Source organism: Aotus nancymaae, unplaced genomic scaffold, assembly GCF_030222135.1.
Source record: "Aotus nancymaae isolate 86718 unplaced genomic scaffold, 86718_ANA_hifiasm-v0.15.2.pri h1tg000011l, whole genome shotgun sequence".
NCBI lineage: Eukaryota > Metazoa > Chordata > Mammalia > Primates > Aotidae > Aotus > Aotus nancymaae.
Window position 1 is genome coordinate 79,711,128 of NW_026988422.1, and position 15,251 is coordinate 79,726,378.

Here is a 15,251-nt window from a genome sequence, read left to right on the forward strand (position 1 = left end):
CAAAACTACATTTAGATACCATCTCACGCCAGTTAGAACAGCGATCATTAAAAAATTTGGAGACAGCCGGGCGCGGTGGCTCAAGCCACCGCACCCAGCCCTTTTTAATTTTTAACTTTTAATCCCAGCACTTTGGGAGGCTGAGGCGGGCAGATCACGAGGTCAAGAGATCGAGACCATCCTGGTCAACATGGTGAAACCTTGTCTGTACTAAAAATACAAAAAATTAGCTGGGCATAGTGGCGTGTGCCTGTAATCCCAGCTACTCAGGAGGCTGAGGCAGGAGAATTGCCTGAACCCAGGAGGCAGAGGTTGCGGTGAGCCGAGATCGTGCCATTGCACTCCAGCCTGGGTAACAAGAGCAAAACTCTGTCTCAAAAAAAAAAAAAAAAAAATCTGGAGACAACAGATGCTGAAGAGGATGTGGAGAAATCGGAACACTTTTACACTGCTGGTGGGAGTGTAAATTAGTTCAACCATTGTGGAAGACAGTGTGGCGATTCCTCAAGGATCTATAAATAGAAATTCCATTTGACCCAGCAATCCCATTACTGGGTATATATTCAAAGGATTATAAATCGTTCTACTATAAGGACACATGCACACGAATGTTCACTGCAGCACAGTTTACAATAGCAAAGACCTGGAACCAACCCAAATGCCCATCGATGATAGACTGGACAGGGAAAATGTGGCACATATACACCATGGAATATTATGCAGCCATCAGAAACGATGAGTTTGCGTCCTTTGTAGGGACATGGATGAACCTGGTAACTATCATTCTCAGCAAACTGACACAAGAACACAAAATCAAACACCGCATGTTCTCGCTCATAGATGGGTGTTGAACAATAAGAACATATGGACACAGGGAGGGGAGCACTATACACTGGGGTCTGTTGGGAGGAAATAGGGGAGGGACAGTGTGGGGTGGGGAGTTGGGGAGGGATAGCATGGGGAGAAATGCCACATAGAGGTGAAGGGGAGGAAGGCAGCAAATCACACTGCCACGTATGCACCTATGCAACAATTTTGCATGTTCTTCACATGTACCCCAAAACCTAAAATGCAATAAAATAAATAAATAAATAAATAAAAAGAAAGGAACTCTAAGGCTTTGGGGTTGGACAGACTGAGGCCAACCTCTGCTCTGCTGCCTCCCACAGCAAGTTTCTTAACCTCACTCAATCTCAGTTTCCTTATCTAAATGGCATTGATGCCAGTCTCGCTAACAAGGAGAGTCTGCCCAGTGAAGGAGTCCACCAGAAAGCTGCCTAACTTAGCACAGCAGGCAGTGCAGTAATTTACATGCTATTTCCTAAGTCTGCTCTTACGACATGATTCTAATGTTAATGTTTACTTTAAAGTGATCAAATTTAAACAGTGTGATACCTGTACACCAAGAGAACACAACAGAAAGTCCAGAAACAGACCTAAGTATATGGAAATGTAACGTAAGATAAAGACAGCATTTCAAATTAGGCAGGAAAAGATGGATCATTCAATTATTTCTGGTATAGCAAGGGGCTCACCATTTGGGAAAAAACAAAGCCTGATCCCTATGTCCTTCCTTTACACCAAATATATTTCAAATAGATAAACTATTGAAGTATAACAAAACCTATATAAAAAATAGAAGAAATTTATAATTTCTGTAAATGCTTTTCTGCTTGTTTCCAGTTATTTCATATTATTTATAAACCCGATTGTACTGTGACCACTTATGCACATATCACATGGTATAAAGACATAAATGTTTGTGTGTATGTTCCCACAAGATAAACTGTTGATGTGTTAGCTTAAAAAAAAAAAAAAAGTCTGAAATTTACCTTAAGGGTGATATGAAGCCACTGAAGGGCTTTATGCAAGGACGCCATGATAAGATTCAAACTTTCAGTGGGCCCCTTCAGCTACCATGTAGAACATGAAGTGAAGATGCCAGCAGGAAGGCTGTTGTAAGTAATAGAAGCTAGAGAAGCTGGTTTGGCACAGAGAGCAACACTGAGGACAGTCAGAAGTGGATAAATTTTTGTAACGTATTTAGGAAGTAGAAAAATTAATTGGCATCATGAGGGGTAAAGGAAAGAAAGAATTATGAATGACACCCAGGAGGCTGGCTTGGGCAATTGCTTAGATAGAGATGTCATTTACTGAGATACAGAACATAAAGAAGCAGGTTAGAGGGAAGATGAGAAGTTCAGTTCCAAAGTACACGTTTAAGGAAACATCTAGGTAGAGGTGCTAAAGAGGAGGGTGGAGCTTTCTCCAGCTAGAGCTCAGGGGAGCCATCTGTACTGGAGATACAGATGAACATTATAAACACAGAGGGTAGGTCAGGTATGGTGGCTCACACCTTTAATTCCAACATTTTGGGAAGCCAAGGCGGGAGGATCCTGAGCTGACCTGGACAACATGTCAAAACCCTGTCTCTACAAGAAATACAAAAATTAACCAGGTGTAGTGGTGCATGCCTGTAATCCCAGCTACTCGGGAGGCTGAGGTGGGAAGAATGCTTAAGCCCAGGAGGCACAGGTTACAGTGAGCCAAGATTGTGCCCCTACACTCCAGCCTGGGCAACTTAGTGAGACCCTGTCTCAAAAAATAATAAATAAAAAATAAACAAGTGGGTAACTGAAGCCACCGCATGAGGAGAGAAACCTTTGGGAATGTATATAGAGTAAAATGAGAAGAGGCCTAAGACAGAACTCACAGACATCAATATTTAAGAAATGGGTTATGAAAGAGGAGCCTGCAGAAGAAACTAGAAAAAAGCAGGCAGAGAGGTAGAAGGAAAATTGAGAGAGGTTCATGTCCAAGAAAATCGTGGAAAGACAACATGAAAGAGAAGAGTGGTCAAGCCCAAGAAAAGCTAACAAGAAGCCAAAGATTTTTAAATGTCTACTGGACTCAGTGATATTTTAAGTACTGGTGATCCCATTAAAAGCAATTTCAGTGGCATGGTGGGGCAAACCAGACTACAACAGAAGACAGACAGAATGAACATAAATGTAATTTTTTAAAGACAATTTACTTTTCAAACTAAAATAACAAATACTAAATGCCAGCTTATATGTAAAGTGCTTCCTGCATGCTATATTGCATAGGGTTGTGTTATAATTCTTTGTCTATACCCTAGGGTTGAATAGTGAGAACTGGATTGGTTTGTTTTATTTTTGGAGATTCCTACTTCATGCTGAGATTTGTATAATCCTAAAGATTTTCCAGTAGTACACGGGCATGGATGGTTTTAAGGTATCTAGACATATTCCTTCCTAAAACGGATGAGAAAACTCCAGACAGTGGTGGCATTATGTTGGGTCTCCTGTCCCATAGTTCCTTGTACAATCTTCCTTCTCCCACTTAGGCCAAAAAAGCCATATTTTTTTCCCTTCAGAAATTCTCCCTTATGTACTGTCTAAGGTATAAAAACCTCCACACACGGTCAGCAGTACATTTTCTCTTTTCCCATCTTATACATTTTTTTCACATGACTCAGAAATCCAAAGAACTAAGTGATCTTGCTCCTGCAAAATCTCTCAATTCTCATCTACTGATTTATAACATCAGTACTTCTCAAGCTTGTATCTATTTTTTAAATTTAGAATAAAATGTATGCTGAGCCCTACTAAATTCTAGCTGTAAGTATATTCACCTATGGATGCACTAATTAGGGAGGAGGGGAACACAATCCACCTCTATCATTAAGAAATTTATTTCCAATGAAAGTTTTTATGTGTACTGGGTACGGTGGCTCATGCCAGTAGTCCCAGCACTTTGGGAGGCTGAGACAGGAAGATCGCTTGAGCCCAGGAATTTGAGACCATCCTTTGCTACATGGTCAAACTCTTGTCTCTACAAAAATACAAAAATTAGATGGCATGGTAGGCCGTGCCTGTAGTCCCAGGTCCTTGGCAGACTAACGTGGGGATAACTGCTTGATCCTGGCAGGTCAAGGCTGCAGCGAGCTGTGATCATCCACTGTACCGAAGCCTGGGTGACAGAGTGAGACTTTGTCTCAAAAAAAAAAAAAAAGAAAGAAAAAGTTTTATCTGAATTATCAATACACATAAATGTACACTGGATCAATTACATACGTAACAATAATTGTAATTACAATACAATCCAGAAGAAAGATAACACTTAAAGCTCCATGATTATCTGAAGGAAATAATGTAACATAGAAGGACATCTGATCAATGACAGACCATATATAGGACAGTGTTCCTGTAAGATGATAATGGAACTGAAAAATTCCTATGACCTAGTGATATCACAGCCATCATAAGGTGGTAGAACAACACATTACTCACATGTCTGTGGTGACGCTGGTGTAAATAAGCCTCTTGCTTTGCCAGGCATAGAGAAGTTTAGCACAAACAGTTGTGCATGGTACATAATACTTGAGAGTGATAGTAAACGACTATGCTACTGGTTTATGCATTTACTATACTATACTTTTTAATCATTATTTTAGAGTATACTCCTACTTTAAAAAAAAAAAAGTGAACTGTAAATCAGCCTGAGGCAGGTCCTTCAGGAGGTATCCAGAAGAAGGCGTTGTTATCACAGGAGAGGACAGCTCCATGCATGTTACTGTCTCTGAAGACCTTCCAGTGGAACAAGATGTGGAGCTGGAAGACAGTGACACTGATGATCCTGACCCTGTGTGGCCTAGCCTAATATGTGTGTTTCTGTCTTAGTTTCTAATAAAAAAGTGTAAAAAGTAAAAACATTAAAAAATAAAAAAAATGCTCATAAGAATATAAAGAAAAAAATATTTTTGCATAGCTTTACAACATGTGTTTAAGCTAAATGTTATTACAAAGAAACAAAAAGTTTAAAAAATTTTTTAAGTTTATAAAGTTAAAAAGTTACTGTAAGCTAAGGTTAATTTATTATTAAAAGAAAAATGTCCTTGTAAATATAGTGTAGCCTAAGTGAACAGTGTTTATAAAGCTTACGGTAGTGGATAGTATGTCCTAGGCCTTCACCTTCACTCACTGACTCACCCAGAGGAATTTCCAGTCCCGCAAGCTCCATTCATGGTAAGTGCCCTATACAGCCATATCAATTTTTATCTTTATTTTTTATATTTTATAGCATATTTTTACATACCTTTTCTATGTTTAGATACATAAATACCACTGTGTCACAGTTGCCTACGGTACTCAGTAACATGCTGTACAGGTTTACAGCCTAGAAGCAATAGGCTGTACTATATAGCCTAGGTATACAGTAGGTATATAGTTACCAACTGGGTTTAGGCAAGTACACTCTATGATGTTCACACAACAAAACTGCCTAATGATCCAGTTCTCAGAACATATCCCTGTAGTTAAGCAACACATGACTGGACTGATAAAATGAATATAGTAAGCTCTAGAGCAACCACTAAGAAATAATTTAAAATATATATATACTGAGCCAGGCATGGTGGCTCACACCTGTAATCCTAGCACTTTGGGAGGCCAAGGAGGGCAGATTGCCTGAGCTCAGGAGTTCAAGACCAGCCTGGGCAGCATGGTGAAACCCCATCTCTACTAAAAAAACAAAAATTTAGCCAGCTGTGGTGACATGGGCCTGTAGTCTCAGCTACTAGGGAGGCTGAGGTACAAAAATCACTTGAACGCAGGAGGCTGAGGTTGCAGTGAGCTGAGATTGTGCCCCTGGGTGACACAGGGAGACTCTGTCTCAAAATATACATATATGTGTGTGTGTGTGTATATATATATATATACACACACACACACACACATACACATATATATGTAAAATCATTAAAGGAATTTAAATGTTACACTAGAAAATATTCGCTTAATGCAAAAGAAAGCCTAACGGCAACAGAAAAAAATTTAATATAATCAATTTCAATTAAATATGTTTTTATTGTAGAGAAATGACAGCATGATCAATAAAATACAAGCATAAACTATATAAATTACACTGGAATCTTGCAAAAAAAGTATAATGGACATATGAGTTCAATGGAAAAAGATATAATGTTAAATTTCCAACTTTAAAGAAGAGACTGTTCAAGCATTTTTTTAATGAATGTGTATGATTTTTAAATCCCACTAGATGAAAAAAGTTATATTTTAATATCAATATTTAAACACAAGTCATTCTCTACAACTATTTAAAATTATAATAAAAATTTAAGTCAATTTTAAATGTACAAGGAATAGGTAGTTTTTAAAAAAATTTTTCAGAGATAATTGAGCAAACATGTTTAAAGATCACTCCTTTATTATTTCCAATTTTTACGTTCAGGGATACATGTGGAGTACATGCAGGTTTGTTACATAGGTAAATGTGTGCCATGGTGGTTTGCTGCACAGATCATCACCTAGGTATTAAGCCCAGCATTCATTAGCTATTCTTCCTGATTCTCTCCCTCCCCCACTACCCACCCTCTGACAGGCCACAGTGTGCGTTGTTCCTGCCATGTCTCTGTGTGTTCTCATCATTCAGCTCCCACACTTGTGAGAACATGAAGTATTTGGTTTTCTGTTCCTGCATCAGTTTGCCAAGGATAATGGCTTCCAGCTCTATCCATGTCCCTACAAAGGACATGATCTCATTCCTTTTTATGGCTGCATAGTATTCCATGGTATATATGTACACTTTCTTTATACAGTCTATCACTGATGGGCATTTGGGTTGATTCCATGTCTTCACTATTGTGAATAGTGCTGCAAGGAATATAAGTGTGCATGTATCTTTATAACAGAACGATTTACATTCCTTTGGGTATATACCCAGTAATGGGATTGCTGGGTCAAATGGTGTTTCTGCCTCCAGGTCTTTGAGGAATCGCCACACTGTCTTCCACAATGGTTAAACTAATTTACACTCCCACCAACAGTGTAAAAGCATTCCTTTTTCTCCACAATCTCACCAACATGTGTTTTATTTACTTTTTAATAATAGCCATTCTGACTGGAGTAAAATGGAATCTCGTTGGGGTTTTGATGTGCATTTCTCAAATGATAGTGATGTTGAGCTTTTTTTCCTATGTTTGTTGGTCACATGTATGTCGTCTTTTGAGAAGTGTCTGTTCATGTCCTTTGTCCACTTTTTAATGGGGTTATTATTTTCTTGTAAATTTGTGTAAGTTCCTGGTAGATGCCAGACTTTAAAGCTTTGTCAGATGGATAGCTTGCAAAAATTTTCTCCCATTCTGTAGGCTGTCTATTCATTCTGGTGATAGTTTCTTCTCCTGTGCAGAAGCTCTTTAGTTTAATTAGATAACCATTTCTCAATTTTTGCTTTTGTTGCAATTGCTTTTGGCATCTTTGTTGTGAAATCTTTGCCCATGCCTGCATCCTGAAGGGTACTGCCTAGATTTTCTTTTAGGGTTTTTCTAGTATGGGGATTTACAATTAAGTCTAACCCATCTTGAGCTGATTTTTGAACATGGTGTAAGGAAGGGGTCCAGTTTCAATTTTCTGCATATGGATAGCCAGTACTCCCAGCACTATCTATTAAATAGGGAATCCTTTCCCCATTGCTTGTCAGGTTTGTCGAAGATCAGATAGTTATAGGTGTGAGAAGCCCACTCCTTTAAAAAGACAGCGTATGTTCAGGTTACTTACTAGCTAGCTGGGTGGCTTTGAACAAATCCTTAATTTCCAAGTGTCAATTTCCTCATCCATAAAATAGAAATAGTAACTCCACAGAGAGTTACTGTGACTATTAATGAGGTAATATATGTAAAGCTACCAACATATTAATAGTTCCTGGTACTAAGCAAACATTTTTTCATTGTTGGCCATTGTTCTTTATCTTTCACAGTATCTACCTAGTACAATGATGAGCTCTAGAAAGGAATTCAAGGTGTACTTGACGATAAGAAAAGCAAACATTAAATTATATATTTCTTTTTAAATACGTAATTCCATAGATTAGGCAAAGAATACATCTTTATTACTTTAAACCAAGGCATCAGAATTCAAATCGAGATAAGACAAAAGTGTGCATGAACTGATTTAGATTAACATTTAATTAGCACCTACTACATATAGGACACCACAGAGTACTATTTTATACCTACATTTATACCTGCATTAAATCTTCACAATAACCCTCTGAATTGGTATTTTTGCACCCAATTTACAAATATGGCAATTGAGGAGCAAAAAACCTAAGTAACTTGCAAAAGGTCTTCAATCAATCACTGCAGAAACACACAAAAAAAAGAGAAACATAATTGCACAAGAAGATTTTGCAGGAGGCTAAGCAAAACCATGTGTTAACATACAACAATTTTTTTAATGTAGTACTGGCTTGGGAGCTGGCTCGTAGAATAAGCTTTTAAAACGCAATGGAAAAACTCTGCATTCCTTTAGTGTAAGTCTTTTTAAAAATGCAATCAAGGACCACATGTATTAGAATCTCCTAGGATGTTTATTAAAAATGCAGATTCTTGAATTTCTAGAACCAAAATCTGAATGGAAGGGGCCAGAAGCCTGCATGTTAGCAAATTCCCAGGTGAACCCAGTGCTGTGGTTTCTTGAATCTGGGGCAGTGTGATGTACAAAAAAAATATAGGAATCAGAAAGACAGGTTCCAAATCTTGCTGCACTGCTTAATACCAAACTTGAGTAAGTTATTTAATCTCATAATCAGAAACTGTTAGAACCCAATTTAGAGTAAGATAATGTATGTAAACGCACCCACACAGTACAGTATATGGAGATGGAAGGTGTTTAATAAATGATTACTATTATCTTCAAAAGCAAACTAAAACCCCTGCTTTGCTCCACGTTCCCTCTAGCCATCAACCCCATTTTCTCTTTGTCAAGGTAGCTATCTGCTCAAACTGCAAACTACGAGCAACCTTCTAATCCTCAGCTCCTCTCAAACTGCTTGTAACTACCATTAAAATGACAAATGCAAGGAACCATGTTCAGTCCTCATCTTTCTGGAATTCTCATCTCTATCTAGTTCCTAGGACCACTCCCCCTTTTGAAATTCTAACTTCCCTTAACTTTTATAACACTTCACCCTCTCAGTCTTTTCTGATCCTTTACAACTTAAAATACTGGAGTTCATCTAAGTTTCATCTTCAGTCTTTTTTGTTTCTCAAGCTAATCTACTTACTACCCATGCGCTTTGTGCAGTTCCATCTCCTCCCACTGTGTTATTCACTATTGATACTCTGATAACTCCCATCTTTATCAACTGCAATCTTCCTATACTTCCCAGTGCCTCCTGAGCCTCTCTACCTAGATCTAAAGTCCTCACATTCTAAAGCCCCCTCAAAAATCAATATAGTAAAACTTATTCTCTATCCAATCTCAATCTCCTCCTCCCACTTCCAACTCCAGAAGGTAGAAAAAACCTGCTTCTTCTATAGAATTTCCTATTTCACCATCAACTAGGTACCTCAAGTTAGAGTCTTCAAAGTTCTTCCCTCTACTTGTATTTTTCAGATTTACTTTTTTAGAATGTCTGACACATTCCATTTTAAAAAATGGTCCATCATAAAAGACTTTGAAAGGTAAGTTTAGGACTACTTGCTTCATGTATTAAGTATTTTCAAAACTAAAAGTCTTAATTTTTTGTACCACATTGTTATCTCTGGAAGAGATAAGATTAAGTTTTATTACTTCATACATCATATATTTCCTTACTGTTTGGATTTTTTGTAATGAGCATATATTAGTTTTATAGTAAAAATGAACAATTAAAAACCTAACAGTGTTTTAAAGTATATATAGGCAATGACTTAGCCTTTGCAAAGTGGACAGCTGTCAACCTTAGATAACCATGTAAGAAACGGGACTTGATGGAACTCTTTTCTCAGTAAACACCAAGTTTTCTGTCCCAATTTTGTGGCAGAGAAGTTTAAATTAAAAACTTCTAAACACAATGGTTCAGAAAGGTTTATTACAGGAGTGAAGAGTAATACTGAAAGGGCCTGGTATGGTGGCTCATGCCTGTAATCCCAGCAACTTGGAGGGGGTTAGGTGGGAGGATCACTCAAGCCCAGAAGGTCAAGATCAGCCTGGGCAACTTAGTGAAATCTGGTCTCTACAAAAATTAAAAGAAATCAGCTGGGTGTGGTGGTGTACACCAGTAGTCCCCACCTACTCAGGAGGCTAGACTGGAGGATCGCTTGAACCCATGAGTTTGAGGCTGCAGTGAGCTGATCGCACCACTGTACTCCAGCCTGGGTAACAGAGATTGTCTCTGATGAAAGAAAAGGAAAAAAAGAAAAAAATGTGATAAATGTTGACAGTTTTAGACAGTTAACAGTTCCAGAATTTACAGTGTGCCACTAAGCTACAAAATAATTTCCCTAAATATAAGATGCTAAATAGATTATATTTAAATAGGTTATATTTATGCCCAGTCTTACAACCACTTGGGCAAAATCCCATGTAGCTTGTAGCATAAGGTACCTTGAAATTCAGTCATTCTGTGAAAATCCAAGGCTACCACAGTATATGAGTAGGAAAAATTCTCAACCTATTTGGCTCAAGCAACATTTTCCACACCAGTCCTATGAAGTGTTTCCTCACCAGTCCTATAAAGTACTTCTTTTTTCACTCACCACTATACTAACAAGAAAATAATTCTCAAACTAAAAGTGGAGCCACCACTTTTAGTGGTTAACTCAGCAAATAAATACCCCACTATAGCTTCCTTCAGAGCTTTTTATTCTTCTTGTTAAAGGCATTTTGCTTTCAATTATCATTAATGAGTTTCACCCATATAAACAGAAAAAGTGAAGGTAACACTCTAGTCTCCAGGTGGCCTTGATAATCAGTAATCAATGTTTCTTGAACTGAAGACGACTTTATTATACAAGAGAATATAAGCAGCAATTGAAACATTATTAAACTAAAGTTAAAAGGCCTCAGTGGATGGGCATGGTGGCTCACGCCTGTAATCCCAGCACTTTGGGAGGTTGACGTGGGCAGACTGCTTGAGTCCAGGGGTTTGAGATCAGCCTGGGCAACATGGCAAAACCCCATCTCTACAAAAAATACAAAAATTAGCCAGGTGTGGTGGCATGCACCTGTAGTCCCAGCTATTGCTCGGAGGGGAGGAGGGGGAGGAGGATCGCTTGAGCCTGGGAGGTTGAGGCTGCAGTGAGCCTAGATCGCGCCACTGCACTCCAGTCTAGGTGACAGAGTGAGACCCTGTCTCAAAAATAAAACAAAAGGCCTCAGTGTAATAAATTGTTAACATCTGTCTTCTTGAGCTCCTGTAAGCAAAGCATCTTTGTTTAGTTCAGTGCTATATCCCCTAGTCCCTCACAGTGGCACATGCTAAGAGCTCAATAAATGTATTGAATCAATTAATGAAAGAAATTCCACTTAAAAAACAAAAATAAAGGGAGAGTCATAAAGAGTTAAAAAGGAGTGAGTCATTAAATCCAACTTCCTACCCAAACAGAATTTCTTCCTTTCAACATTTTGCCATATCAACCACTTCTAGGGACAAGGAGTTTATGAAATTTTTAGACAGCCTACTCCAATGATGGAACAATCCCAAACCCCTTGCTTCTATTCCTCCCTCCGCTTCATGCCACATTTAAGGTAGTGATCTCCAAAACTGGATGTATATAACCTAAAGTATTATCAGATGATTCATAAAGCTGTAAAAAAATGAGATATTCTATATTAAATTTTTCAAATTTAAACAGTTGTACTTATATTTAATATACAAATGGGCACTGGCACCTTCCTTCAGGCCATATATCAAACCGATACAAAGAGAAGACTAGTCGTTCCGCAACAGAGAAGGATTAAGAGTGGTGCCCTAGGTTGGATGTTCCTTCCACTTCTGCACACAGAAACATTTCCACATACATTCTACAGAAGAAAAACAGACCTTTACACAGCAGAATCTTTGTAAAGAGACAGTGAATGGCAATTACTTTCTGGTTTCCTGATTTCTCCTATGGCCAACTGTTTAAGGGTTGGATTTAAAGATAAGCAATTTCCTTTTACAGAGAATTCTCCACTGACTGTTTATGTATTTGTGACAATAACTATCAGTAGTACATGCTACCTAGCAGATATTTTCCAAAAAACAAAACATACTTACCTGTCTTTTCAAAATAAACACTTTATTAAAGAGTAAGGAAGCAACCAGTTTTCAAAGACTACTTGTACTATGGGGAGAACATTTGAAAAACTGTATTTGGAAATGTTTCCATTGTTCCATGATTTTCGTTGTTGAAAACAATGTCTATTAAAAACACTGCTTATTTTTTAAATCATCTATATAGTCTATAAAATGTTTAAAAAACATGTAAAGACTATTCCAATCAATCTAGGTCTTCTGAACAAAGACCTTGAAAAATTGAATTTTAAACTTCGTGTGTGTGTGTATATGTGCAATGTCTCCTAATTAATTAGCCATAATAACAGAAAAACTGAGATCAGGAATGAAAGGAATGCCATTGTCAAATTCAACAAAACTATTTGCATAATTGATCGTTTAGAATTGAAACATTAGTGGTACAGCAATTCCTCAATTAGGATCAGTTTTTCCATTAGGATCTATGAATCTCTATAGGTACCTTTTTTCAGTCATGAAAGTCATTAAAATCAAGTATCTGGCTGGGTCCTGTGGCTTATGCCTGTAATCTGAGCACTTGGGAGGCTGAGGTGGGAGGACCACTTGAAACCAGGAGTTCAAGACCAGCCTTGGCAACAAAGCAAGCGAACCCTCTACCAAAAAAAAAAAAAAAAAAAAAAAAAAAAAATCAAGTGTTAAAATAAACTGAATTTGGAAGCAGAACTCTGAATAGCTATACCTAAGGGTCACACCAAAGTTTATCTTAACCATCAACACAGCATACTAAAATAAATAAATCGGTAACAGCAAATGTTTACTGGATGCTTTGACATTATCATTTTAGTTTCCAAAATCCACACCATCAAGACCAAAACATAATCCTCGGATTACGTTTAGTCATAAATTATTTTGCCAATGATCCTGAACTCAAACTATAAAATTCAAATAGCACTACCTCTGATTTCCCAGAAGGATTAAATAAAACCTCACAAATGAAAGTGCCTAGTACAATGCCTGACATAAATAGTTATCAATAAACATTAACTGCCTTTCTTTTAGATCTTAGGCCATGTGATGTAATACTTGCTAGATGTGTGAACAGGCAAATGCTTAACTCTATCTGCAAAACAGAAATAATAATGCCCACCTTATAGGGTTAAAGTCATTAAAGAATAATGCATACAAAGTCCTTCCACCCACAAAAGGCATTAATAAATCTTGAACCCTCCTTTTTCAAGATAACCTATTCATAACTGTATCAAAAGTGTAGAATCATGGGTTGTTGAAATCAAAAATATCAGAATCCTTATCTTTGGAAAGAATTACAGCCATGCAATACCGTAATGCGACACAGACATAAGTGCATGCTTCATTAGTGTTTACTGAACTCTGGTGAATTGCTAAGTCCATAATGACTTGGCTAATTGTGGGGACCTGGAGACTCCCTCCAGGGGTGGGACTCTCACCTGGTGAGGGGCTGGGTCTTACTGCTGTCAAACCAGGGCTCTTTCCACTGTCTTGTGTACTCTCCCTAGTTTAAGTCATCTACATACTGATAAAATTACATACTGATTTGTAGTCTCTAGCACAAATTCATTTAAGTGTCATAATAAGGTATTTCCATAATTTAAAATTTTCTGTGGCTAAGGAAGTAAGGGTTGGGCAAAGGGGAGAAGCCACTCTATTCCTGTCAAACCCAAGACTGAATATACTTCAAGTAAAATACTATGCATTGAACACACAAATGCAGGTACAACTGTATGCGGTGAGTTGAAATTCACATGAAGCACCTGTACAGCAATGAATCAACTCACGCCTCTGGATGACAAGTAGAAGGCAGGCTTTAAAAATGTCTGAAAGTTGCAGCTTCAGCGCTTTTGCAACACCTGCTTTTACGATCTGTCACGTGGAGCAAAGAGGCATAACTCAACAGCACTACTAGGGCCACACAACCATTCGCAGGCTCGTTACACAAACCCATCTTGTAAACATATAATCAAGCAAAAGCAGACAAGCTGGCACAGGAGGCCTTCACCTAACTTTCTGCCAGATGGCAAACGCTGCACCATGACAAACAAGGCAAACACGGCGTGTAAGTAGCCAACCCAAAACACCTAACTAGAGATTCTGACATCCAAAGGTCCTCTTCATCCATTAATCGTTCCAGAAAGTCATCCCACGAGGCAGGGTTGTTTATTTGCCACAAAACCCTGCGGCCTCTCACATCCGCCAAGGTACAGTTCTGGTCACCTCCTCCCATGGACCTACTCAGCCTGTTTCATAGACCCCCGAAGCACTGACACTCAATTATTCCCATAGTATAGACTCCATTACATCTGTTAAGTTTCCGGAACACGTGATTGAGGAGAGCAAACTTGCTAGAAACAGATTAAACAACACACTAACACATTTCTCTGAGCCGTGCCACACTCGAGTCCAAACAATTCCCAAGGAGGGACTGAATGTCACCAATCTTGGACAGCACTGGTTTAAAGAGTCCTAAAGAGGGGAGCGAGCCCCGTTCGGCTCGCCGCCGGCAGCTCTTACCCATTTATCCAAGGGGACCTGGGCGAGGGACCCGGTGCCCTGGTACAGGTCCAGGCTGAGCTGCTCCAGGCTCAGCTTCTCCTGCAGAAAGTGGCCCAGGTACCTCTGCAGGAGGTACCGGCAGGCCCTCTTCTTGATAGACTCCGAAAACGGCCAAGGCATGGTGACGGCTGGCAGCTGGGCTGCCTGCGGCTGCGGGTGGCGGCGGCTCCGGCCTCGGGGTCGCGACTCTGGCTCCAGGCCGCGGCGGGGCCTAAGCCTGGGACGGCCCCTCCATCCCCGTTCCGCGCCGGGAGTCACTCAGGGAGACCCCATCGCTGACGCCGCGCCGCTCGCGCTGGGCCTGGAGGGGACAAGACGCAGAGGGGTCCTCCCGGCCCCAGGCCAGGGGACTTCCGAGGGGGTCCCAAATGGCTCAGAGAGAGGGTGTAAGAGAGCGCGAGGGGAGGCGGCAGGGGCTGAGGCAGACACCTCTACTGCCACCGCGCGACTAATTTGTTGTCATCCGCGGGGCGCGTTCCCGGCTGTGGGGACGCTCCCGGCGCGTTCGCGAGACCCAGACTCCCAGCACCCGGCCGGGCGCTGGCGGAAGTGACGCCGCATTGGGGGCCGCGGGAGGCGGGCAGAAGGGCGGGGGCCGGAGCAGTTCCGGCTCCGAGGGGGCG

General features: G+C 39.7%; 1 protein-coding gene across 1 annotated transcript in view; it reads right to left on the bottom strand.

The window, feature by feature from the left end:
- The window catches only part of ATG2B (autophagy related 2B), an 87,241-nt gene extending 72,126 nt beyond the window's left edge, over nucleotides 1–15,115 (bottom strand). Inside the window, exon 1 of the mRNA XM_012471275.3 lies at nucleotides 14,587–15,115. Within this exon, the coding sequence (XP_012326698.1) occupies nucleotides 14,587–14,748 (162 nt within the window). The 5' untranslated portion in view covers nucleotides 14,749–15,115. The remainder of the gene's footprint in view (nucleotides 1–14,586) is intronic.
- Between the last annotated feature and the right edge of the window lie 136 nt (nucleotides 15,116–15,251).